Genomic DNA, 26487 nt, shown 5'->3' with positions numbered 1-26487 from the left:
TTCGGGAACTACGGTCATCGGGGTAGATGCGGCAGAATCCGAGAGGACAAACGCATTGCTGGTTTCCAGAATTTCCTCGATGTATGCTATCGTCGTGCCCTTGTTGATGTGCTTAAACTCCTGGCTGAAGTTTGCCGGCAACACTTTCGTGTTTCCTCCGTGCAATAGGGCGATCCGTCTTGCGACGCAAATTTTGCGGTCGAGCAATAGACGTTGGTCGTCTTCGATGACGCCTTGCTACGTCAGCGGGTGTTTCGGTGCCGACCGAAATAACAAGGCTGGAGCGAGGCGAGATGCTCACTTGATCTTGGAGCACACTCAAGGCGTGGTGACTACGAGGGCTCTCCAGCGGTATCGCTTTATCTTCCAACAGCGTTATTGACTTCGACTTCAGGTTGATGATTGCACCGTGTTGGTTCAAGAAGTCCATACCGAGAATGACGTCTCATGAACACTGTTGGAGGATAACGAAGGCGGCAGGGTAAGTCCGGTCATGAATGGTAATTCTTGCCGTGCAGATTCCAGTGGGCGTGATGAGGTGTCCTCCAGCGCTCCAAATTTGAGGGCCTTCCCATGCGGTCTTAACTTTCTTCAACTTGGCAGCGATGTGTCCACTCATTACGGAGTAATCAGCCCCTGTGTCCACTATGGCGGTAACTGCGTGGCCGTCGGGAAGCACATCGAGGGCGGTGGTTCTTTGTCTGGCGTTGCAGTTAGGTCTTGGTGTCGCAGCACGGCTGCGTCGTATTGAACTGAAGTTAGAACGTAGCGTTGTCAAGTCATCTTTTATCGGTGTAGTCTTGGCTTCCTGACTTCGTCCGGACAGCGGCGTGTCGTTATTATGTCGTCGAGATGGTCTCTTCGTCGTCTTCAGCGGCGGCGGAGGATCTTCGTCAGTTCGACGAACAACAACCGCACCTCCATTGGTTGCTGCTTTTAGTTTTCCAGATGTGGGCTCGCTGACCGGCCCCGGGCTGGGCCAGTGTATGGTTGGCACTGCAGCGACAGGTACCGGCCTGGTGATGGCGAACGCGACGGTCGTCGAGAGCTCCACTGAGTAGCGGCGAGGTAGTCGGCGATATCGCGAGGGCGTTCACCTTGCTGCGGGCACGGAGCGTTGACGGCGAAACCTCGCAGTCCCATCTCCCGGTATGGGCATCGTCGGTAGACGTGACCCGCTTCTCCGCAGTGGTAGCAGAGCGGGTGGTGGTCAAGAGCGCACCAAACGTCTGTCTTCCTCGGGTAGCTGCGCTGGGCGACGGGTGGGCGTGCTGGCGGTGGCGGTGGCGGTCGACGGAATTGCGGCGTTACGGGGCCGTGGCACGGTCGTAGAGGGGGACCTTGACGGCGGGCGACGGCGGCGTAGCTCATCGCTTGCGGCTGAGGCTGCAGCGGTTCAGGGGCTACTCCGAGTTTTTGTCGGAGCTGGTCACGTACGGCGTCGGCAATCGAAGCCACTTGAGGCTGTGATAATGGGAACAGCTTCTGTAGCTCCCCCCGCACGACCGCTCGTATAGTCTCGCGTAGGTCGTCGGTGGCCAGTGACTGAACTCCGGCGTAGTTTGTCGAGTTCGTGCGGCGGTCAAATTGCCGGTTTCGCATCTCGAGTGTCCTATCGATGCTGCTGGCCTCGCGAAAAAACTCGTTGACGGTCTTCGGTGGGCTTTGTACCATTCCGGCAAAAAGTTCTTCCTTCACACCACGCATGAGTAGGCAGACTTTCTTTTTCTCTGACATTTCCGGGTCGGCGTGGCGGAATAGGCGGCTCATTTCTTTGCGGTGGTTTCATTAGGCAGCTGCAATCGGGTTTCTAGTAGTGCTTGGGCTCGTTCTCGGCGTACGACGCTTGTGAAGGTCTGCAGGAAGCCGCTTTAGAACAGGTCCCACGTCATTAAGGTGGCTTCTCAGTTCTCGAACCACGTCCTGGCAGCGTCTTCCAATGTGAAGAAGACATGTCGCAGTTTGTCGTCGCTGTTCCAGCTGTTAAACGCAGCGACCCTCTCATACGTCTCAAGCCAGGTTTCCGGGTCCTCGAATGTTGAACCGCGGAACGTCGGAGGCTCCCTGGGCTGCTGCAGCACGATGGGGAACGCTGGGGCTGTCATTGGGGTTGCCTTGGCCACAATCTTCTTGGTCTTCTCTGGTAGAAGTCCGTGTTGCGGGGGCAGCTGTTGAAGACGGCGGCTTGCTCGATGGTCCGGGACTACGTTGGTGTTCTCTTTGCAGTCTGGGCTTGGATCACGGCTTGTAGGGGGCGTCCGGTACGTGAACGAAAAGCACCTCCACCAGATGTCACGTGGTGGCGACGTTGAAGAACACAGTAGCAATACTGTGAAAGACAAAACTAGCTTTTATTGGGCGAACCTGTGCCCACAAAGACAGGCTACACTTAAGGGGGGACACTGGTCAGAGACCTATTTTCTTTACTGACAGTCCAAATATAATGAAACTAGGCACATATATTAAGTTTTTTCTGCTGATTTCAAATATGCAACTGTTTTTCTTGTAGATCAATTAGTTCCTGAGATATTAGAAAATTATTGCTATTGTCTGCCCAAACAATAGAAAAAAAATTACTCATCAGAAATTCAAATTTTAACATGTGGGTAGATACTACAATGTTTAAGAGTGCAACGCTGAAAGCAGTTTTCAAATTGGGCTAACATTAGAGATTTAGCAGCCCACTGAACTTTGTGCTCCCAACATGGCGACTGGACAAGAAAAAGAATGCAGAAAAAAAATTCCTAGAGATAAAAATAAAAAATCTGCTTCCAGCGCTGCATCCTTTATAGTTTCAGCTTCACATTGCAAAAAGAATTATAGTTCTAGCTGCTCTAGGTGCTGAGATATCTCTTGGGCAAACTTGCAACCAGACACAAAACAAAGTTTTGAGAAAAAGGCAAAAAACAAACAAAACTAAGTTTATCAAGTACAAGCAAAAAATAATTACATGTTTACATCTCCAAAGGGTTAATAAGCCCCAGGCATGTAATCAGTCTGTTTTTTTTCACCAACGTGGCGATTTTTCAAGGCCTGCTGCATATTTTCTCTACATGCACGCTTGCATACTGATGCTCGGCTTCTGCGCAGGTCTTTTTCGAGCATGCGCTTTTCGCTTTGGGCACTTGCGTTGAGGCTCAGCTCAGTGAGGATGGCTGCTGAGGTTCTTGCATTCCCGCTGTTGAATTTCATTACGGCTTCGGCCACAGCAGCCTCCACCGTAAACAATGAGGCATGCGACCGCTTGGGAGAAAGTGCCCATATCATTGAATGTAGACTCTCGTTGTTATTTTGAGTCTTCCCACGCAAGCATCGTTCCAGGAGTTTCTTCTCTGAAAGGCGCTCAAATATGGGCAGCAAGGCCTCACCGACATGGGGAGGCAGATTGCGGGGGTGCCTTGGGGCAGGCTCACCTCTGGCTTTTGCCGCATTCTGTTTGCACCACGAGCTAGGCCCTGGTGGGCAAAATGAGTGGTTGGCCTTGGTGTCGTTGGCAGTGATATGATAGAATGTGGCCATCACTGCCCTGTTCATTGCATCCACGTCTTTGTGGGTTTTCAGTGCCCACCCATAATATGAGCTGATTCTGTTGATCAGCTCTCCCGTAAGTTTGCCCCGTCCACAGAGGCTGTTGGAGCCAGAGCCCTTATGCTTGGCTACTGCGTTTCTTAGTGCTGTGCCCATGCGCTTCTCGACATGGTTCACGCAGTCCTCTTTTTCAATGGGTATGTATCCATACACCTTTTCTTCCACTAAAGCAAGGTAAGTCCTGCTGTCGCCGTCGCAGAGAACAGTGGTGTAGCGCATGTTGTGGCGCTCGAGCGACCTCTTGAAGAGAATCAGCGCGGCCTCCACCTCCATCTCACCTGCCTTCTTCGTCGTATTTTTTTGACAGACATGACTGGCTGCCCATGTTTCGTAAGAAGGGTCACCCTCCTTCGGGCCCGACTCGCATCCGGCACAGTAGTTGCTTAGGACAACATAGTCCAGCACCAAACCGCTGAAAAGTTCGATAACCGTGCCGACGCCAACATGCGATGAATGTCCGCGCGTCATCCAGGATCCATCGTAGGAAACTGCGATGTTTCCCGGATTGCTTACGTGCAGTTCGGCGTAGAGGTCGCGAACCGACTGCGCGCACTTGCTGACGAGCTTTTGGGCCGCGCGATTGGCAGCAGGCGTCAGCTTTGTTTTCACATATGCCTGCCACGTTTTTGTGTGCAGGCCTCGATGGCTCACATTCATTGCTGCGAACACGTCGTTCAAAGCCGTTTGGCGATTGCCAGTGGCCTGCATGGCACGCGCGGCGAGGACATTCACAATAAACGGATTCACTTTCTGAGTGCCGTCGACGCGCGGCGAGCTCCATGCCGACGAAGTCTTATCGCAATTATCGCTCACAAGGTGCAACTTCACCGCAAGTCCATATTCCCATTCGTCTCTCACTACTTTGACGCCACCACTGCACGTTTTGCATTTCGCGGACTCTTGTAAAGCGTTCACCGCATCCAAGCACAGAATGGTGAATGGAGTTCCGCCGAGTGGTTGGGCGTCGGCGCTGTCAGCGAGAAGTTCTTTTTTTCGCTCTGTTGCTGCAGTCGATTCAAGTTTCTCCGTTTTGTCTGCCGCTTTTCTTCGCTGCTCTTCTGCTTCCGAGGGCTGCAGAAAGGTCGTGTCGTGGTGTACCCGGCTCCTGTCGTTGCCGCCGGTGCCGCTTTCGGACGTCGGACAAGTTAGGCCTACCGTGGTGGCTTCGACGACGCCGTCATCGGACGCTTGAAGTTCGACGTCTTGAGTATCCCGTGGTGTTGCGGTGCCCTTTTTGAAGTTCTCGCTGAGCGAACCCTTCACCGCCTTGCCGAAAGGATGTTTGGAGCGAAATTTCACAGCTCGTCGATGCATCGCGTGTACCGCTCCGCTGTCAACACAAGAACAAAATGGCGCTCGCTTGCGCACTGCAGCTCCGGCCGAGCGCGTCGAGCAGACGACGAAGGCGGCTTCAGCCAACCGTGTAGCGCCCTCGCGTCACGTGCCTCGAGTAACAAATAGGAGTGCGCGTCGGGACCTTTTTTTGGCGCGTTTTTTTTCTCTGGCCAACGAACGGGCGGAGACATGAATGGCGGGAATTTGAAGAGGGAAAGCTGCTCTTTCAAGAGAGACCAAGATGGCTCCGATAGCCCGAGTGGTACAGGAGCTGCGCGTCACAGTAAACTGCCGTTTTTGGCATCCATTACCGCTGAAATTTGGTGAACAGTGACAATATAAATTGATATTGCGCGTAAAATACTTAATTTAGAAGCGTGAAACCTTGCAGACAGGTGAAGAACTGGCAGCAGGTTTCGAAAATAACATTTTCAAAAAATCAATTTTTCGACGATTTTTCGGATTCTAAGACCCGTGTCCCCCCTTAAAGCACAACGATAGCGGCGAACACAGTCGGCGATCGGCGAAAATCTGATCAGCGGCTAATCGCTGGGACCCGCATGTCTTCCACAAAGTTCTACACCATTTGCGTCACGCGATGAAATCAGATACCACAAGGTTCGGCGACAACAGACAGCAGATAGAAGCTTCGATAACATTCCAGAAACTTCCTATACATGCAGGCGCGTCCTGCTCTGTGCGATAGCATTTGTTAAGCGGTGAAACATGGTCACCCGGGAAAGATCAACATGTACACGTGTCAATATGTATATCATCACAAATGCTATGTACAGATATTACCTTTCCTACGTCTGATACTCGTACGCAAAATTTCGTGAAAAACAGGCTATCAGAGTGCACACTAGGAAACATTCAAAAACAGCAATTCTTTCTCTGACAGAGAGAAAGATGGAGTGCTTACACTGCCCGTAGTTGCAATTTTTGCTGCTTCAGTTATGAATCTTGTTTGCCTTTGCATCTTGATAAAACCAGGGTTCTTAAAGAAAGAATGGTTTGCGCCCACATATGCTACAAGGAGGTTGTAGTGACCGTCCGTCACTACATTGTTCCCGCTTCGCAAAAATCCAGTTTACCTCGCCTTGCCTTGTCGTGAGGGTCATTGCCCCCCTGCTCCTTCTTAGAAACGAAGTGGCTGCCCAACTGGGGCGCCACCACTGCCACTCGGCAAACCTGCTTTTACTTTTGAATAAAGCCTGTTGACTCTCGGTTGTCAAGCTGTCAAAACGTGTATTCCTTGCTTCCGCCAAACTGAGCTCCCAACAAAGTTATACCAGGTTTATTATACCTGGTAAACACTTGCAGTTTTCTTTTTATGTCTGATATACATGAACAAAAAGAGCAAACGGAGCTTTTATTTAAGCGTAACAAAGATTTTAGTCAAGCATAAGAACAGTAAAATGCAGGTGCAAGACAGCACTAGATGAGATAATGCACACATACATGAACAAGACAGAGCTAGTGGCAGTGGTGCAGTTTGAAGGGCTTCTGCCATTCCCTTTGCACTTCCCTCTCTTTGTTGATGCCTTTTACAAAACATTGAAACCTCAAGAGAACATATAACGTTACAACTGCTGTCAAAGCTGCTTTTTCATGCTCTGGGCACCCTAGTTGTGGAAAGGCCTGTGTCTGCAGCTGATTTGAAAAATCAGCTAGACTCGCTACATGTAACTTGTTTTTGCTATAGAACACAGTAAAAGCATCTTCCATGGCCTTCACAGCGGTTGACAAAGTCTGGCTAAGATAGACAAGGCCTCCATTGTCAAAATGGGTAGTGAAATATGAAGCAGTGTCAGCACTAGCTTCAGCTTTACTTACGCAAAGGCAGCCTACACACTGGGGTCTAGAATTTTTGGCACTGATCTTTCGTGCAGCATAACCTGCAGTATAGTAGATCAAAGCACTACTGCTCCTTCTTTCTTGTTTTTCTTTTTCCTGGAACTTTTTAGGCACAAGGTGCTCAGGTTACTCAGGAAATATCATGGGTATGGCGTCAGGTTTCAGGCGTGGTTTATCGCGGGGAATCTTGTGGACAACACCGTTCACGGTGATAGAGAACACGCGCTCAACTAAACTGTTTTCTAAATGTTTTTCACGAACCACAGCAGTTGGTGTCAGCCTTCTGTCTGTTCTCCTGATCATTCTTCCCATTCTGCTAGCCGCTTCACATCAGATGGTGCAGTGAACAAGGATACACGCTCTTTGTTCGAGCGGTAACTGCTTCTACACAACGGCTCAAAGCAGGTCCTCTCCTTGCACTGTCTCTTTAGCTTCGGCATTTTTTCACCGCCACCGCATAGTTCTCATAATGACAGGCACACGAACACAGCGGCTACACACTCACTCTTTGACAACACCAATAACAAACAAGCAGCACTGTAAAACACTGAAAACGCGAACATCGAAACCGACGCATCCGCTGCAAAACTGATGTGCAGTCTGCACCCACCCGTATGGCTGCGACCTCTGCCAGCCGCCGTGGGCATTGGAGGCAGCGCCACGCTCCTCCATTGAAAAGAGTGGGTGCCCAGCACACTAGTCAGTTTGTTCTAGGCACTATAGCACAGTCTCCACTCGATTGCCGCCTTCTCCATGAGCCATCCGTCCCGTCCAACCTCCAGCTCCTTATCCTGCCGACTGTCCCAGAGCATAGCTGGACTGCTCTCTTGTGCAACGTGTCCTTTTGCACTGTTGGCCACGTAGCTGCACATGCATTTTCGCTACTCTTCTTTCATATATTCAGTTCTTTTTGTTCGGCCGCTTCCTTATTTTTGCACATCTTTATCTCTTCCTCTGCCGCCTCGTGCTTTCTTCCTTTTCTTTTTTAACTACTTCTTGTTCTTACTTTCCCTGTTTCTTTATTAACTCACGACAGCCCAACCATGCCGACGAAGTCGCCAATTGCTGGCTGCCCCTTCTCCACTTGGACTTTCCTGTGCGCGCTCTCTCGTATTAATTGTATCAGAGTATAAAGTTCGTAAACTGCTTAAAGTTGCTGTTGCTGAGAGCCAGTTGCAATTTTTTTCTCTCTCGAGTCTGTGAGGTGCCTGTGCACCAGCACTGGCGGCAAGCATGTGCTAAGCACACGCTGACCTTTGTGGCAGTCGCTCTTCCAATCAGGTCCCAGGTGACCGCAATAATGCGCAGCCTCTTCTTACCGCATGCTTGCCGCATCTGTTCTCTCGTCATGGCCTTGCCACCAGCTTCTCAGTCACCAAACCCATCACCCCTGCCGGTGTATCGCGACTGCTGTTAGTGTGGATGTGCAGCCTGCGTGGGTTAGCTGTAGAATTTGGTTTGACGTAGTTCTGCAGACACCCGCAAGGTGGAGAGAAGTAATTAATAAAGGGAAAATCAGACATCCACCCGTTCACAGCAATTGCTACAAAGGAAACTCGCACGGGTTCCTCGAAAGAAAAGCCTCAGAGTTGAAGAAAAATTCGTCCTGGTCCGGGACTCGAACCCGGGACCACCGCCTTTCCGGGGCAGCTGCTCTACCATCTGAGCTAACCAGGCGGCTAGCAGATGGCAGGGTGAAGTCGAATTTCTGGACAACACACGAAGCAAAGGCAAGTGTTTGACGTAGTAGTTCTACGGAAACCCGCAAGGTGGAGAGAAGTAATTAATAAAGGGAAAATCAGACATCCACCCGTTCATAGCAATTGCTACAAAGGAAACCCACAAGGGTTCCTCGAAAGAAAAGCCTCAGAGTTGAAGAAAAATTCGTCCTGGTCCGGGACTCGAACTTGGGACCACCGCCTTTCCGGGGCAGCCGCTCTACCATCTGAGCTAACCAGGCGGCTAGCAGATGGCAGGGCGAAGTCGAATTTCTCGACAACACACGAAGCTTTTGGCTTTGGGCTTTGGGCTTTGGGCTTTGGGCTTTAGGCTTTGGGCTTTCCTTTCGAGGAACCCGTGTGGGTTTCCTTTGTAGCGATTGCTACGAACGGGTGGATGTCTGATTTTCCCTTTATTAAGAATTTCCTTTACGCGATCTCGGCATTTCTCACATGGCACCGTTATTAAATATTTCCAACACAGCAACAGACATCGAGATTAAGTGCACTTGCTTTAAGTACATGTGTGAGATATTCTAGTCTCTCCAAAAAACTACAACACAGCCATTTGATCGTGGGACTGCACAGGAACCAAGTTGGAGGTGCGACTATTATGCGAGGAAAAACAAAAAGCTAAATTTTCTAGAGCGAAGCTGGGAGTGCATTTATTATGCGAGTGCGTTTGTTATGCGAGTATATATGGTACTCGCTGGCACGTCGCCGTTTATGGTTTTCATATAGCACGTGCATGGGCTACATATGTTAGCAGGAGAGGATGGGATTTCACTGCTGGCTTGCAATGGTGTCTAGTTATCCTCAAATACACATGAGGGATGCTTGTAGGACAACATACTCTGTTTAGTTTGTACCGTGTACTTACCGCGCAGGGCCTATGTTTTAATATAAAAGCCAGTGAGACAGCCACATGTAGCTAGAAAGATGTGGATGGAATGAGCGCTGGACTTACAACACGGGAAGGTTCGCAAGTTCAGCACTCGTCCTGTCTATTTCTCTTGCGTACATGTCTGTTCAGTCATTTGTACCAGCTTATCTAGCAAGAAATTTTGGTGTAAAGGCTCGGCTTAGACACAAGGGCATGAGTGGCTCTATTACAAGAAGATAGCAGAGTGCCAAGGTTTTGGGTACACCACATTGCTCTGAAAAATAAGCAGGAACACTGATTTTTAAAACTTGTAAGGCTTAAAAATAATGGGCACCGAACATGGGCTCTAAACCGAGCTTCTGTGTTGAATGAATATGCCTTTTCAAAAACAAATCAGTTAGAATGGCTTTCAGCTTTTCCTATGTCTGTGTAGCAGTTCTCACTGATAGGTTTCAGTTGTCACACATTTTGCAATAACAATATCTTTGGGCACATATAAAAATATAAGATAACATTCACAGGGAAGTTATGTATGATGCAACTTCTAGCTTCAGTACATGAGTATCAAGTGTTTCAGGATTTAATTAAAGACATGGCTTGTGGTGCCTTTCTTGTGTAAGGAATGTTGTGTACTTGAATAAAGAGCAGTTAAAATAGTATTGCAATTTAAATAAGGCATCCAGTGGCATGATCTATCAACAGCAGATACAAAAATATTTTGTACAGTTTTTTCTACACATGTCCACAGCCATGTGATAGCACTCGGGAAATATATTATGATGGTCGCGCTATAGTCAAACGATGTTGGTAGGCGGAAAGTGTCTTTATGCAACATTGCTAAAAATCTCTTGTGTCAATTAGTGGATAAACAGTGGTGACTATACATTACATAATCACGTTGCACGTATCTAAAAAGACGTCTTGTTGGGCGAGCTGGTCACAATTCATCTTGGGTACTAGGCGCGAAAACACACACGACACAAGGAAGGAGATGGGACACAGCGCCACTTACAACTGCTTTTATACGGAGGCACACCACACACTTATATACCCGTCTTAAACGCAAGGACTGCAATCACATCAAGATTGATATGGAAGCGAACTGGTTAAATATTTCTTTGCAGCCATATATAAAGATATTGATGGGTCGCTGACGCACATGCTTCCTTTCTTTCCGATAAAGAAAGCTTCAATCACTTCCCGAGCTTTTTGATCTTTATGATCTTTACTTTTTGCCATATCAATCTTGATGTGATTGTGGTCCTTAAGTTTAAGACGGGTATATAAGTGTGTGGTGTGCCTCCAAATAAAAGCAGTTGTAAGTGGCGCTCTGTCCCATCTCCTTCCTTGTGTCGTGTGTGTTTTCGCGCCTAGTACCCAAGATGCACGTATCTAGTTTATGCAGAGAGAGAGAGAACTTTATTTTCATGTTGGCTGGACATGGTGAAAAGGCCCTCAGTCCCAGAGCCTTGCTTGCAGCATTCTTCAGTGCAGCACTGATAAACGCCGCAAGGTATCATTGGTTGTTGGCTCTGGTAGCTTCTGTGAGCAGGCAGGGGAGGTGGACATGGTGCATAGGGCCAAAGGATATGGGATGTGTTCAGGTGTCCACCACAGTGTGCACATGGTGGGGGATCCTCAGATAAAAGCCCATGGAGGAGGTGCATTGCTCTGGCATAGGGAGTGTTTCAGTCTGGGCCTGACAAATAAGTGCACCCTGTTCACGGATGAGCCCTTTGCTGAGCTTGGGGAACTTGCGTCATGCCTCTTGATAAGGCCGCAGAAGCCGGGGAGCCCATCTTGTCTGGGCTGGTCGCACTATGTCAGGCGCCTAGTTCAAGCTGATTAGGCGAGCTGATTAGCTCTTTCATTTCCCGGCATCCTGTCATGACCAGGTATCCAGACAATTTCTAAAGGACCTTGTAGGTGCTCTTGCATAAGTGTGGAGATGTGATCCATTTGAACTATTTGATCTGTTGTGATCTATCTAGATGTAAACTATCTGATCCGCCACTCTGTAACGTATCAGATAGTTTCAATTTCACGGCCCGAACACGTTAGTATATGGCTGACAGTGTTTCTGGCACTGTGCCAAGCTCTGCCAGCCGTATACATTGAAGGGTTCAAAAAATCTTGCAAAAGTGAAATTACCTCCAAAAGTCATCCACTACCATACCAGCTGTGTTGTTGTTGCACTGTGTTTTATGTAAGCTGCATGCTGCTTGAACACGACAAACTTTGTTTGCATCGTAGCGTGCTAGCTGCTTCCTTTAACCATGTCACTGTTTCGCTAGTTTCACGACAATGTGCGCGGGTCAAGTAGAAAGCAGAAGTGAAAGACCATCACATTGGAACAGAAAGAGGTTATAGTAAAAGCTGTTGCGTCAGGTGTTAAGAAGTCGCATGTTGCATACACCGGAGAGTCATTCTGTTGTTTTATTAAAATTTAATCCTATACATGGCCACGTAGTGGGTTGGTGGGCCACGAAGCCGTAGTCTTCTTTGCATGTTTAAATTTGTGCACGCCATGGGGCATACACTGCAGTTGGGGCAACAGTTGATATAACGATGTAATGGATATAACAACAGGATTTTGGCTTCCCCTTCAACTTCGGTATAACGAGCATCGAGTGTAGTGCCGAATCGTAAGTGCCAACACCAGTTTTGCTCATTTTGAAAGGTAAGTCCGCATATGAAGTTCGTTCGATTTGCCTGCACTACTGTGAACTAGTTTACAGAGAGCACAACAAGTTCAGAAATGGTGCAGCTCGATCTCAGCGGTGCAGGCACAGTGTGACACTCGAAATGAATGCCGAGGTGCAGACATGGTGCAGGCATTCTGTTTTGTCCATCTAGTGTGCACCATCCACGTAAGTTTGAGAGATCCCTAACCACAGGCATGGTCAGCTTTTGAAACATAAAAATAACCTGCGTTACGTAGACACTGCAGATACGCATAAGCAGAGTTTCAGTGGTGCCTATGCCCATGTGCTGCGTCATCTGCTGTGCTGCTGTTTCGCCCCTGCTCGTCCATACCAAGTGAACACTGTCCTTGGGCAGCATGCAGAAAGATTGTGAACCTGGCATTGCATCTTTCCTGCAGCTTTCCTGCACCGCTGAAGTGAATGGCAGGATGCAGCACCTTATGACTGGTTCAGGTGCTGCAGGCTAATCAAGCAGACCTATAATGAACCACTGATATAGCGACCACTTTTTCATAGAACACTTGAGTTCATTGTAAGCAAGTTCGACTGTATAGATTTTGCAGTTTGCCAATTAAAGATTGGATGGCAGCGTATACATGTTGTCCTCTGTGTAACTGCAGCAAACAAGGCCGGTCGGTTCAAAGAGGAAATAGTGCCGATTCCAATCAAAGTGAAAGGAAAGGAGGTGCTGTTCGACACTGACGAGCATCCCAGACCCGACTCAACAATGGACAGCCTTGCCAAGCTGCCTGCCCTGTTCAAGAAGGATGGCACAGTCACAGCTGGCAATGCTTCGGTTGGTTCAACAAGTTTCTCGAACTTGAAAAAACTGTTAGAAAAGCCAGGGGAACTCCCACTTGTAAATTTCTTTGCACTGGCCTCATTCGTGTGCATACCGTATGTTCGCGCTATAGCCGATGTGTGTGCAGGGCTTTGTGGCTATTAGGCATTGGAACTGTATTTATACACTGGCTAACACATCTTGAAAGCCTAAGGACTACAGGCTACTGGATGAATTAAGTAGTGTAATTTACAAGGTGGACTGCTCGGACTGCAATGCCAGCTGCATTGTTGAGACTGGATTGTAACATGGTACTCGTCTCGACAAGCACATGAGGGGCATCATGAAGGCAATGCATGACACACTTGCAAAGATGAAACTGGTGGATCACTGCTTGCTGAAAGGACACATGTTTGATTTTGGTAATATGACACCGTTGGCCTGGAAGCAATGATGGGGCCTGATAAAATTTGAATCATGGTTTATTCATTGAGATTTGCCAGCGTGCAATCCTGACTGCGGCTCCCAGACAAATGTTTACAGCTGCTTCATAGATAAGTAGGACGTATTCACTCTTTTAGACCATGCATGTATAATGATGCCTCCTTCACAGGTGGCGAAACATCAGTTTTGATTTTATCTTTTGTTGAGTAAAGCCAGTGCTAAGAAGTTTACAAGTAGATTTCTTGAATTTGTAGTTGAACGAAGTTACTTCAGTGCTGAACAGTGATGTATGTACTTAGTAGTATATTGCTAATGCATACATTTCCTTTCTTTTAATGGAAGCGTTGGAAGCCTGTCTTGTTAAGGAAAGAGGAAGTTCCTGTGTTGCTGACGCTACTATATTGTTGTTTTGCACAGTCGTATCTTTCCCAGACGACAAGCTTTAATAAATTGTGTGAACCCTCATGTTCACATCTGTTCAGGTGCAGTTAAACTTAATTTGCGTATATGCAGCTTTACGTTCAGCTTCAGTCCAGTTGAGATCTTGCATTTGAACTTCCTTGTCTGTCTTTCCTTGGGTTGTTCTCTTTCTAGCTTTACACAGTTAGTGCATAATAATTAATGAAAACCATGCAAGATATCCTGATCACTTTGATTTTGTCAGTATATCACGCTGTGGTTGCTGCATATGCGTTGAAAATGCATACAGTTTTGTGTCCCCCTGACTATAAAGAGGTCCTTGTGTTCACTCACATTTGTCACGGTTCCTTGTGTGCTTGTTTTTCTTTTTTCCTTAAATGTGTTTCATACCAACAGAATCAATAACAGCTTCTTAAGCAATTCTGTTTCTCTGCACATATGTGTGTAGTCAGCTTCCCTGCATGTGTACTGCGCTGTAACTGGCATAAACCATTGGTGCTAACCACAAGATACCAAAGAGGATGACCTAGACACGCTTTAATCAGTCAAACTAACCTAACCACTGCAAACCGATTGCTTGCAGGGGATCTGTGATGGAGCCGGTGCTATTGTTCTCGCCAGTGAAGACTCCGTCAAGAAACACAACCTGAAGCCATTAGCAAGGATAGTGGGCTACAGCTACGTGGGTGAGGACTTCCACAGTGTGTGGTCTCTCTTGTGGTTGGGAGCAAGCGTAGGCTCTTGGAACGAATGCACCGCTGCACGATCTGTCGTCCCACTACGAAATTCGTGCCAGACATGTTCATTTGCTGCGCAGAGCGCCTGTATGTTGGGGATGTCAAGGCTGCAGAAACTTGCGTGACATTTTACTTAACGACGGTCTCAAATCTGGCAACATTGATGCCTTCAGGTAGCATGCGCTGGTTTATTGACCAGTTGCCTTCACCCAGAAAGATCATGTACTCATGATGCCTGCAGCAGAAAGGATGCCAAGGTTTGTGAGTGGTGGCTCTGGCTAACACTCCCAAGGTTAGTTCTAGTAGTAACACATAAATAGCCAAGAAAGTGGATGGGGAAACCATGCTGCGGTAGCTCAATTGGTTAGAGCATCGTACGCGTGATCGAAAAACATGGGATCATACCCCACCCGCGGCAAGTTGATTTTTCGTCCACTTTCATTGCCATTAATTTATTTATTTAAATCAATTAGTAGGTACAAGTAATATCCCCTATGGTTTCCATGGTGCCTTTGTTTGTTGGCGTCTCATAATAAGTTTCAAAGATTAGTTATAAAGAGTGGCATTTGGGTGTGATATCCCGCATAAAATGTGTAGTGCGAAAGTTCTTCGCTCCAGGCAGCACAGGGAGGCCTTTTCTGCCTTTTATTGTTCTTATAATGTAATTGTTGCCTTGATAACACCGTTAACATAAATACAATGTAATATTGTCACGTGGTAGTGACGTTAAAGAACACAATAGCAATACTGTGAAAGACAAAACTAGCTTTTATTGGGCAAACCTGTGCCCACAAAGACAGGCTACACTTAAAGCACAACGATAGCGGCAAACACAGTCGGCGATGGTCGAAAATCTGATCAGCAGGTCAAGCGCGTCGGCTTTTATAGATCAGTTGTCGAATGTTCCAGAGTAACCGCTGGGACCCGCATGCCTTCCACAACGTTCTAAACTATTCGCGTCGCGCATACATGCAACACAAGTTGTGGGGAAAGACAGCGGATGGAACCATCGATAACATTCCAGAAACTTCTTTTACATGCAGGCGCGTCCTGCGCTGTGCGATAACATTTGTTAGGTGGTGAGAAGTGGTCGCCAGATAAAGATAAAGAAGTACATGTGTCAATATTGTATGTAATGTTCTGTGACTAATATTGTCACGTGGTGGTGATGTTGAAGAACACAGTAGCAATACTGTGAACAACAAAACTAACTTTTATTGGGCGAACCTGTGCCCACAAAACAGGCTACATGTATAGCACAACGATAGCGGCAAACACGCTCGGCGATTGTTGAAAATCTGATCAGCGGGTCAAGCGCGTTGGCTTTTATACAACAGTCGTCGAATGTTCCAGACTAATCGTTGGGACCCGCGTGCCTTCCACAAAGTTCTACACCATTCGCGTGAGGCGATGAAATCAGATAACATAAGGTTCTGCGACAACAGACAGCGTATTGAAGCAGCGATAACTTTCCAGAAACTTCGGATACATGCAGGCGTGTCCCGCGCTGTGCGATAACATTTGTTAGGTGGCGAAACGTGGTCGCCCGATAAAGATAAGTACACGTGTCAATATTGCATAGTTTGTTATTGGATGCGTATGCATTGTGTTCTATTATTTATATGTATTTGTTTTGTTTTTGTCTTTTTTACATGAAAACTGCTACTCCAGCGAGATGAAGGCCTTAGCGGGAAAAATTCTAACCTCCTTTTATCTTACCTTGCAGGCACAGACTAAAATTTAAAAAAGGTGACTTATTTGATAGCAGTGTTCCTTTCTCGATGCAGTGAGTGGCTGCTTTACCGCTTTTTTTCACAGATGGCAACACTCCTCGTTACTGCATGCCAGCCACTAGATTATGCATGTTTCTTTCACCGCTGTGTTGAGACCTGTCGTCACTGCACTCAACTCCCATGCACGTCCATCCTGTCCTTCGTCTGCTTCAGCTCCCACTACGGACGCTCACGTGTTGATGCTCACTTGTCACTATTGCTGTAGATGAATGTTCACACTCAACAAAGGGTTAAATGCTTATGCCGCAAGCTAATTAGTTTTCAATCCACACAATCTATTCGTGTGAAGACTATCTCCACCCTACGGCCTGTTCGCCCTATTAGTAGTAGCAAATTAGTAGCAAATGAAGCATCATGAATATCTAGATACCGAGGCTTCTGCTAAAATTTTCGTGTGTATATAATGGCACAATGTTTATTTGAAGAAAGTATGGATGGTCAACATCGTAGGGAATAGCACTTAAAGACAGGAGAAACAGGGCTACAAAAACTCAGGAAATCAAACCTTTAACAACTACACTGTGTATTGCAGTTATGTTGTATTCTTTTTTGCATACAAAAAGATTTGCGTTGCTCATGGTTGAGAGGGTGTAATGTTATGCAGTCTACTTGATAGCGCATTCTCATTGGAACAACAAGAGGACATCAAGGTCATCAAGGACATCAAGACGAGTCGGCTAACATCTATGTTTAGACTGGCTTCCAAGAACAAAGCACTTCATCACTTCGCTAATTCACCATTGATCTAGCTTAACAACTTGGAACTATCGTATGTGCGACAAGAAGTCATCTTTAGTTCAATGAAACACAGGAAAACTGACGTGTGCTAGCAGAAGACTCAAAACATGACTGAAACTTGACAGTATATTGCAGCAACTGCGGGATGCGACTGCCACTAGAGACAAGGCAGTATAAAATGGAAGCAATCAATTTAAGCTTGGAACATTTTATCAAACCTAAACAACCGAGCAATGCACAGCACATTTTTGCAGTCGGACAGTATGCAGCTTCGTTCTTGTCATCTGCTGTGCAGTTCCCTTTGGCCACGTAAGAGCCGATTTGTAGCTGGCTGTTAATATTCAATTTCAACATTACTTGGCACACTGTAGTTGTGGTGGCATCCAGAGTAGAGGTGGAAGGGAGAAGCACTGGTGAAAGCCTGTTGTGGAGAGGGTGAGCAGCCGTTGCATGCCATGTGTGCTGAGGGCAAGCAGGTTTGTAGCATCGTTAAAGGGCCCATCATTCGGTTTGGCTATTTGAAATAGACAAGCGCAGTGTATAAAAATGCGTGCTGACGATCGTGTCTGCAAAGTATTACAATGTTGCATGCCACAAAAATGGCTGAAATTTCAAACCAAATGCCGTGCGCCCTTCTTCTCAACAGAGAGCCACACTCCCACTTGGAGAGTAGAGGTCAGATACACAAGTGTGTCTACGTAATTCTCATTGATAAAGTGTCGCTCACTGTGACACATGACTTTGAGAATTATTCAAGGCTACAGCAGCCATTTGTTTGATCCGTTGCTTCACTAGACGATTTAAAGGTTTAGAGAAATAACAAAAACCTACAAGCCAAGTGTCTGCGAGCCTGTTTTACTCTATGCCGTAGCAAGAGGGATGCATTTTCATTCCTTCTGCTTGTTTCCAAGTCATGCAGTCGCACGCACAGAAAACAAAACTATCTCCAAACATGCATGCACTGATTTCAATGCTGTGCCAAAGCAGCCAGACAACAATGTAGCCATTCTTGTGTACATTGTGCAAAATCATGCACAGCGTCGAACAAGACGAATGCAACAGCTTGATACATTATGATGTTGTTACCATAAGTGCGCAACGCAGCAAAAATACACAAGAAAAAGAAAAGAAGGCAGCAGAGCCCATGACATATAAGTGACACAATCCTCCAGCTCTGGTAAGAGAGGATGCAAGGAAGGAATTTTGCTTTCCAAGACTAGACGGGGCAAGTGGGGAGAATGTCTGTGTCAGCAGTGAAGTTCGCCTCCTGAAATCATGGTTTCATGACAATTCAAATAATACTCTATCTGTGATTATTGAACCAATTTGAAAAATTCTTGTGGTAGAACGCTCCCTAGATTGCACGTAACAATTTCCAGCATGTCACCGAAATTTCATATGGAGCCTGGTGAGGGGCCCTTTAACTCTTTCCCTACCATGAGGAGAATAGGTGTTTTTTGTTTTATGTTAAGCCAGCTTTTTCTCTGGAGGAACTGCTGCTCTCAGTATTTAATGTAATAATACATAAACAAAAACTAGAATGAATGTACTTTTCATGCACAAAAGTTTTGTTAACGAGATTCATGTAAAAGAAAAGATATAAACTGCCAGAATCAAGATTGTTGGGTAAAATGAACAAAATTTATAAAGACACACTTCTATCTACTGAGAAAAAAATGTTTAAAAAATTTTGAAAAATTGAAAATGTACTGCCATCTAATAGGCAATATCTCTGAAAAAAATCAAAATTTTTCATTGACTAGGTTTCCCACTACAAAAATTTAAGTGCTAGCACTAAAGTTGAATGTGCCATATGGCAAAGCAGTTCCTCTATGTAAAGCATAGCGGAAAGTTGCTTGTCTTGCAGTAAACTCTTGTTTCCAGCTGGGTTTACCTGTCTTGGTAGCACTTTTCACAGTTTCTATAGAGCTGCATTGTAAATCCATGGCGGTCTTTACGTGTCATCCCACATGCCAGTGTCTTGCGTCCTAGCAAGTGCTGAAACAGCGAGGTCAAGGTGTAGACATTATCCTCATAGATACAGTATCCCTGGTCAAGGTAGAGATCACAAAGATGGGTTACATCATAGGCCAAGCTATTAGCACTAGCACCCACAATATGAAGCCCCGTTTAGTCACTTTATCTTGAATATACATGTATTGCCGGATTCCAGAACGCCCCTTTGATTTGATTATCCGTTCATCAACAGAAAGTTCCCGGTGTGGCTGGAAAAACTCCGCTGATCGTTCGCTCGTGTGCTGTAGCAACCACAAAATTTTGACCAATTTCGCACCGGTACGTCATACATCAATGTCTGGATCGGATACGTGCAGCATCCCCAAGAGTGCCCAGAAACTTCTTCTTGGCATTATTTTCGGTGCAATCAGACCGGAAAACAAGCTTGCCGTGTTCCAATAAAGGTGCAGCCGTGGGAGCTCGACCACTCCCATCGAACAATGGCAAGGGCCACTGCGGAGTTGCATGCCGAAATGAATGCCCAGTTCCCTTGCCGGGCAGAACGCCACTCTTTGCTGCGCTGGTGACAAGGAGTCGTACCCAGATGATGTGGTTACTGTGTCAATGAGATAAATAACATTGAGAACACAAATCAATAACTCCAAATGACAACAAAGACAAGCCGAAGCAACAAGCGAAAGTAATGGGGCTTCGGCTGCCTCAATTGAAGTAATAGCACTGGATTGACACGGACAAGAAAGACGACAGGATGTGCGCTAACTATCAGCCGAATTTTATTTCAGGAAAGCATGGTACTTATATCGGCTCAAACGAGTGGAAATCATTGCAAGCGCAACCCAGAATTTTCCAGATAGGCCATTTCCTTTCTGCTCAGAGTAGTCGACGGAGCGCTGACGCAGTTTGCACCTTGTGCAAAAGAAGGTGCAAGCTGCATCGGTGCAATGTAACTAATCAATAAGATGTCAATGAAAAAGTTGTGGATGACATTTACAAATGACTGATAATAGCATTTAAAACAACCTAGCCTTCGTGAAGAACCCACCATGGTGGCTGAGTGATTTTGCTGTTGCGCTGCTAAGCCCAAGGTTCAGGGAAAATGCAGGGAAGGCGGGAGATGGAAATTCAAGACAATGAGCAAAACGAGAACTAGGTAAAAGTGGGAGCCAATGTTTCGACAAGTGGACATGTCTTTTTCAAAGCTTGTCGAATCGTTGGCTCCCCCTTTTACCTTGTTATCGTTAAGCCTGAGGTTGCGGGATCAAATCCCAGCCGCTGTGACCACATTTCAATGAGGCCGGAATGCAAAAACGACTGTGTACTGTGCATTGGGTGCACGTTAGAGCCCCATAGGGTCAAAATTAACCCGAAGTCTCCCACTACAGCATGCCTCATAATCATATTGTTGTTTCAGCACGTAATGCCCCATAATTTAGTTTTTAATTTAATTTGTTAAGACTTTTTTTTAACGAGAAAGCCCGCAAAATAAATAATAATAATAAAAATTCACACCAAAAATAGCATCAATCCTTATGTAAACCTCATCAAATAGGGGCACTGGGAACGAGAGGCAGTGCTTTTTTCTTGCCGCGTTGGAGCCTCATCAGCCGTCCTTGGCGCATATCTTCAGTGCCTATCAAAAGCTAAGTAGCATGAGTAATAGCGCCGGTCCTGTCGTTTATGTCCTTCTTCAGTCCGGGTCTTTTGCGTTTTGCCTTTACTCATTCAAGTAGCATGATCTTCTAACGGTTCGCTTTCCTAGCCGTTACAAGACTGCAGCCCAGGTTTGCATGTTTGTAATATGCACAATACACTGATGACAACGTTTACGTGTGAGAAGACCTATATTGCTGGTGCAGGGACATGTTGCCACGTGGATTTTTTGCATATATATATTTCGCAGGCATTTTTTTTTTTTTTTTTTAAAGAAGGTTCGAACAAGACCTAGATCACCATATACGCTGTTGTCAGTCATTTCTCAACGTATTCCACAATCTTTGCATTGGCACCTTACTGTATAAGTAAGGTAATAAATGTTAGTTCATTAAAATGAAATGTTACTTGCTTGTCCTCTATGAAAAAAAAAAAAAGAACTCGACTAGCATTAGCACTAGCTTATCAACGTAGAGTTAGCGCTGTTCATGGAAAGCCCTCGGTTATTTTTTTTCTTGGCCACATCTAGCAGGCACATCCAGTGTGTAATTTAATGATAGTTTCTGAGAAACCTGTATGGGTTTCCTTTGTAACTTCATGCTACAGTCAGGTGGAGGCCTATTTCTCCCTTTCATGGATTTTGCTCGCCTTGCGGGCTTCCGCAGAACTGATCTGCCGTAACATAATAGTGTTCTGCAAAGTGGAATAAGGAGCACCTTTTCTTCATATGCCTGTCATCATCCTCATCAGCCTGGTTACACCCACTGCAGGGCAAAGGCCTCTCCCATACTTCTCCAACTGCCCCGGTCATGTACTAATTGTGGCCATGTTGACCCTCGAAACTTCCTAATCTCATCTGCCCACCTAACTTTCTGTCGCCCCCTGCTACGCTTCCCTTCCCTCGGAATCCAGTCCGTAACCCTTAATGACCATCGGTTATCTTCCCTCCTCATTACATGTCCCGCCCATGCCCATTTCTTTTTCTTGATTTCAACTAAGATGTCATTAACGCGCGTTTGTTCCCTCACCCAATCTGCTCTTTTCTTATCCCTTAATGTTACACCTATCATTCTTCTTTCCATAGCTCGTTGCGTCGTCCTCAATTTAAGTAGAACCCTTTTCGTAAGCCTCCAGGTTTCTGCCCCGTACGTGAGTACTGGTAAGACACAGCTGTTATAAACTTTTCTCTTGAGGGATAATGGCAACCTGCTGTTCATGATCTCAGAATGCCTGCCAAACGCACCCCAGCCCACTCTTATTCTTCTGATTATTTCACTCTCATGATCCGGATCAGCAGTCACTACCTGTCCTAAGTAGATGTATTCCCTTACCACTTCCAGTGCCTCGCTACCTATCGTAAACTGCTGTTCCCTTCCGAGACTGTTAAACATTACTTTAGTTTTCTGCAGATTAATTTTTAGTCCCACCCTTCTGCTCTGCCTCTCCAGGTCAGTGAGCATGCATTGCAGTTGGTCCCCTGAGTTACTAAGCAAGGCAATATCATCAGCGAAGCGCAAGTTACTAAGGTATTCTCCATTTACTCTTATCCCCAATTCTTCCCAATCCAGGTCTCTGAATACCTCCTGTAAACATGCTGTGAATAGCATCGGAGAGATCGTATCTCCCTGCCTGACGCCTTTCTTTATAGGGATTTTGTTGCTTTCTTTATGGAGGACTACGGTGACTGTGGAGCCGCTATAGATATCTTTCAGTATATTTACGTACGGCTCGTCTACACCCTGATTCCGCAATGCCTCCATGACTGCTGAGGTTTCGACTGAATCAAACGCTTTCTCATAATCAATGAAAGCTATATATAATGGTTGGTTATATTCCGCACATTTCTCTATCACCTGATTGATAGTGTGGATATGATCTATTGTTGAGTAGCCTTTACGGAATCCTGCCTGGTCCTTTGGTTGACGGAAGTCTAAGGTGTTCCTGATTCTATTTGCAATTACCTTAGTAAATACTTTGTAGGCAACGGACAGTAAGCTGATCGGTCTATAATTTTTCAAGTCGTTGGTGTCCCCTTTCTTATGGATTAGGATTATGTTAGCGTTCTTCCAAGATTCCGGTACGCTCGAGGTTATGAGGCATTGTGTATACAGGGTGGCCAGTTTTTCTAGAACTATCTTCCCACCGTCCTTCAACAAATCTGCTGCTACCTGATCCTCCCCAGCTGCCTTCCCCCTTTGCATAGCTCCCGAGGCTTTCCTTACTTCTTCCGGCGTTACTTGTGGGATTTCGAATTCCTCTAGACTATTCTCTCTTCCATTATCATCGTGGTTTCCACTCGTACTGTATAAATCTCTATAGAACTCCTCAGCCACTTGAACTATCTCATCCATATTAGTAATGATATTGCCGGCTTTGTCTCTTAATGCATACATCTGATTCTTGCCAATTCCTAGTTTCTTCTTCTCTGCTTTTAGGCTTCCTCCGTTCCTGAGAGCTTGTTAAATTCTATCCATATTATACTTATGTCAGCTGTTTTACGCTTGTTGATTAACTTCGAAAGTTCTGCCAGTTCTATTCTAGCTGTAGGGTTAGAGGCTTTCATACATTGGCGTGTCTTGATCAGATCTTTCGTCTCCTGCGATAGCTTACTGGTATCCTGTCTAACAGAGTTACCGCCGACTTCTATTGCACACTCCTTAATGATGCCCACAAGATTGTCGTTCATTGCTTCAACACTAAGGTCCTCTTCCTGAGTTAAAGCCGAATACCTGTTCTGTAGCTTGATCTGGAGTTCCTCTATTTTCCCTCTTACCGCTAACTCATTGATCGGCTTCTTATGTACCAGTTTCTTCCGTTCCATCCTCAAGTCTAGGCTAATTCGAGTTCTTACCATCCTGTGGTCACTGCAGCGCACCTTACCGAACACGTCCACATCTTGTATGATGCCAGGGTTAGCGCAGAGTATGAAGTCTATTTCATTTCTAGTCTCACCGTTCGGGCTCCTCCACGTCCACTTTCGGCTATCCCGCTTGCGGAAGAAGGTATTCATTATCCGCATATTATTCTGTTCCGCAAACTCTACTAATAACTCTCCCCTGCTATTCCTAGTGTCTATGCCGTATTCCCCCACTGCCTTGTCTCCAGCCTGCTTCTTGCCTACCTTGGCATTGAAATCACCCATCAGTATAGTGTATTTTCGAAAAGAGACTTTCTTGGGTCAGCCGCTTGACTTTTCAGTCGTACAGATGGAGTCGCAAGGCTGCCAAACCAATTAGCGGCACTGAAGTGGGACGTTGGAGTATGTGTACAATTACCTGACGTGGCTTTGGTGTTGCGAGCGGATGGCTTGGTGTGGCGACAGGCAGCTAGGCCACATTTGCCTACCTGCCTGCCGCTCACTTGTCGACCGCTCACTTGCCGAGTCGCTTCTTGGTCGCCAGTCATAGTCGGTTGTGCCACCTCTGTCAATCGTTGGAGCGAGTGCACCCTAATGGAATAATATTGTTAGCACCAATGAAACATGTTCAGTGAAGACAGAATGAAGATGGGTCTATGTTATGAGAGTTTCAGGCATAGGATCGGGTCAGTGGGCACAAGACAGGCATAACTTACTTTGCGTAAGCGTCAGTTCATTCACCTCTATGTTGGGCGATGCTAGCCAGCTAGCAATGCAAGCCCACATAATATATTCGCCCTGAAGTCATTGCAAAGCTCTGATGGCACCTATTATGATAGGTGCCACCAGTATTGGCAGTTGTTGCACATCATCAGGGAGCACGAGAAATACAATTTTATTTTATTTTTGTCAATGCAAGTATGCTTTTTGAACAGCATGTACTAGAATGATCCTAAAATCTGCACAGTGGAGTGTAAAGACTGGAAGCAAGTTTTCAGAAGTAAATATAGAAATGAAATCATCTTATTGTACCTTCAACAGGATTAATGAGGTAAACGAGTTTCTGACTGATAGTGTAGGGCAGTTGAATGGTGCACAAACATCTCGTTCGCCTCTGCTGTTGTGGCACTGTGTGCACTATTATGCTTTGACTGTGTTACCACTCTACACTTATTATGCAAGATACACTCGGGGATACACAGGCATTGTAGTGCCTGCAAGTGTTGAGGGCCTGTCATTATCAGATGCATGGCAATGCAGCTAGCACGTTCTGTACTCCCTTTCGTAAACGGACACTAAAGGTTAATATTAAGTCAACGTGGGCTGTTGAAATACTATCCCAGAAACCTCGAAACGCTTGTTTCATGCGAAGAAGAGACTTATTTTAAGAGAAAATGTGTTCTGAAGCATCCGTGTATATCTAACGCAGTTCAAATCGCCCGGCCTCCGATCGAGGAGTGGTGATGTCATGGTTTCAAAGTGACGTTGCGCCGTCGGTGAATAAAACAGCGCCCGTAGACGGCGCCATGGCGCTACGGCTTTTATGCGCAAAACGCAAACGCGCGGCCAGAAACAGAGCCAAGACAGAGCCGACAGCAGCGCGAAAGCGGAACTATGGTGGCTAGCGGAAGAGAAAGTGCACAACGATAAGCTGGTTCTTTATTTTATGGCGCCAACTTTGACGCTCGTTGCAATGGACGACCCTGACAACGACACATTGGCTTGCGATGCAGGGTTCGACTTCAGCGATTTAAGCACTTATGAATGTGACCTGCTGCTGAGGGCTTGTGCTGCCGGCGTTGTTACGTACTACTATGACGGCAACTGTATGTCATGGCTGTACATATTCGCACATTTGTAGCTTTTCCTTCGTGAAAACCAAATGCCCCGTCTTCAACCTGAAAGTGTTTTTGCGCTTCGGAGAATGCAGGCAAGACCGACGGAACAGCGCTACGGGAAAGCGTTGCTTGAAAGGCACTCCACATGACTTCAGTAAGTCGGCGTTGAACTCTTAATCCTCTGGACGAAAGTGCAGTGAGCACACTATGTGATTTTTCGGCTCTTTGGCAACGCGCTATGGCAGAGGTACGGCACTTAACCATTTCAAACGGAGGTTCACTCATTGGCACACAGTGATAAGTAACGTTGGATTCGCCGCTGCAACTGCCCTTGGCCAAGTTCCGCGGAACGTTCACGCATCCCACGACATCACATGGACGGGGCATTCTCACTGCTTGTTCCAACTGCAAGTTTCGCTAGCCAGCAGAACCAACGCAGCACGACGCAACGAAACAACTGAAACTCCAAGTCGAGCAAAAACGAAACCGTTCGACCACCCATACTACTGAAGGGTAATGTCAAGATGTTAGTTTTTCTTAGAATCGAACAGAAGTAGACAAGTAGCATTTTTTCCCGTCTTATAACCTAATAAAATGATCTTTTTAATACGAGTAGTTGGGTACTAGTGACATAAATATATGAAGAGTGCCTTCGTCATCGGGCTAGTACCGGAATGTTGCTGGGGGGTCTCAAATCGTGTCATGCATTTACCTCAATTTCTCGGTTACTAAAGCTCTGTTCGCGATTATATTGACGCCTTAGACATTCTAGAGCATTGCTTTATCACTTTAACGTGACTTCATAGTAACCTTTAGTGTCCCTTCAAAGGGACCCTCACCAGCTCTGGCCATTTTGAGCTGACAAGCGCAGTGCATACCATGTGCGCTAACAATCGTGTCTGCTAAGTATGAAATCCCTGTGCGCCGCAGAGAGAGCTTCTGTTTCAAACCAAACTCTGTTTGCCCTTTTCCTCATGGGCGAGAGTCGACGTCGGTCGTGCACGTGCATCTATGTACACGTGCTTGCACTGTGGTGTCACTCGTAGTGACCTGTGACTTGGAGAGTTATTCAAGGCAACATCACTTGCTTCAACAGATGATTTAAAGTTTACAGAAATAATGAAACATACAAACCGAATGTCTGCATGTCTTTGTTTTACTTTGTG

The 26487-nt window shown here is 46.2% G+C and overlaps 1 protein-coding gene across 1 annotated transcript in view; it reads left to right on the top strand.

Moving 5' to 3' along the window:
• yip2 (yippee interacting protein 2) overlaps window positions 1-26487 on the top strand; it is an 88092-nt gene that overhangs the window by 38581 nt on the left and 23024 nt on the right. The window contains exons 6-7 of the mRNA XM_050167746.3: window positions 12707-12882; window positions 14315-14417. Coding sequence (XP_050023703.2) covers window positions 12707-12882; window positions 14315-14417 — 279 coding nt within the window. The remainder of the gene's footprint in view (window positions 1-12706; window positions 12883-14314; window positions 14418-26487) is intronic.

This window comes from Dermacentor andersoni, chromosome 11 (assembly GCF_023375885.2).
Source record: "Dermacentor andersoni chromosome 11, qqDerAnde1_hic_scaffold, whole genome shotgun sequence".
Lineage (NCBI taxonomy): Eukaryota > Metazoa > Arthropoda > Arachnida > Ixodida > Ixodidae > Dermacentor > Dermacentor andersoni.
The sequence above is the reverse complement of the archived record's forward strand: the minus strand, read 5'-3'. Positions and strand labels throughout refer to the sequence as shown.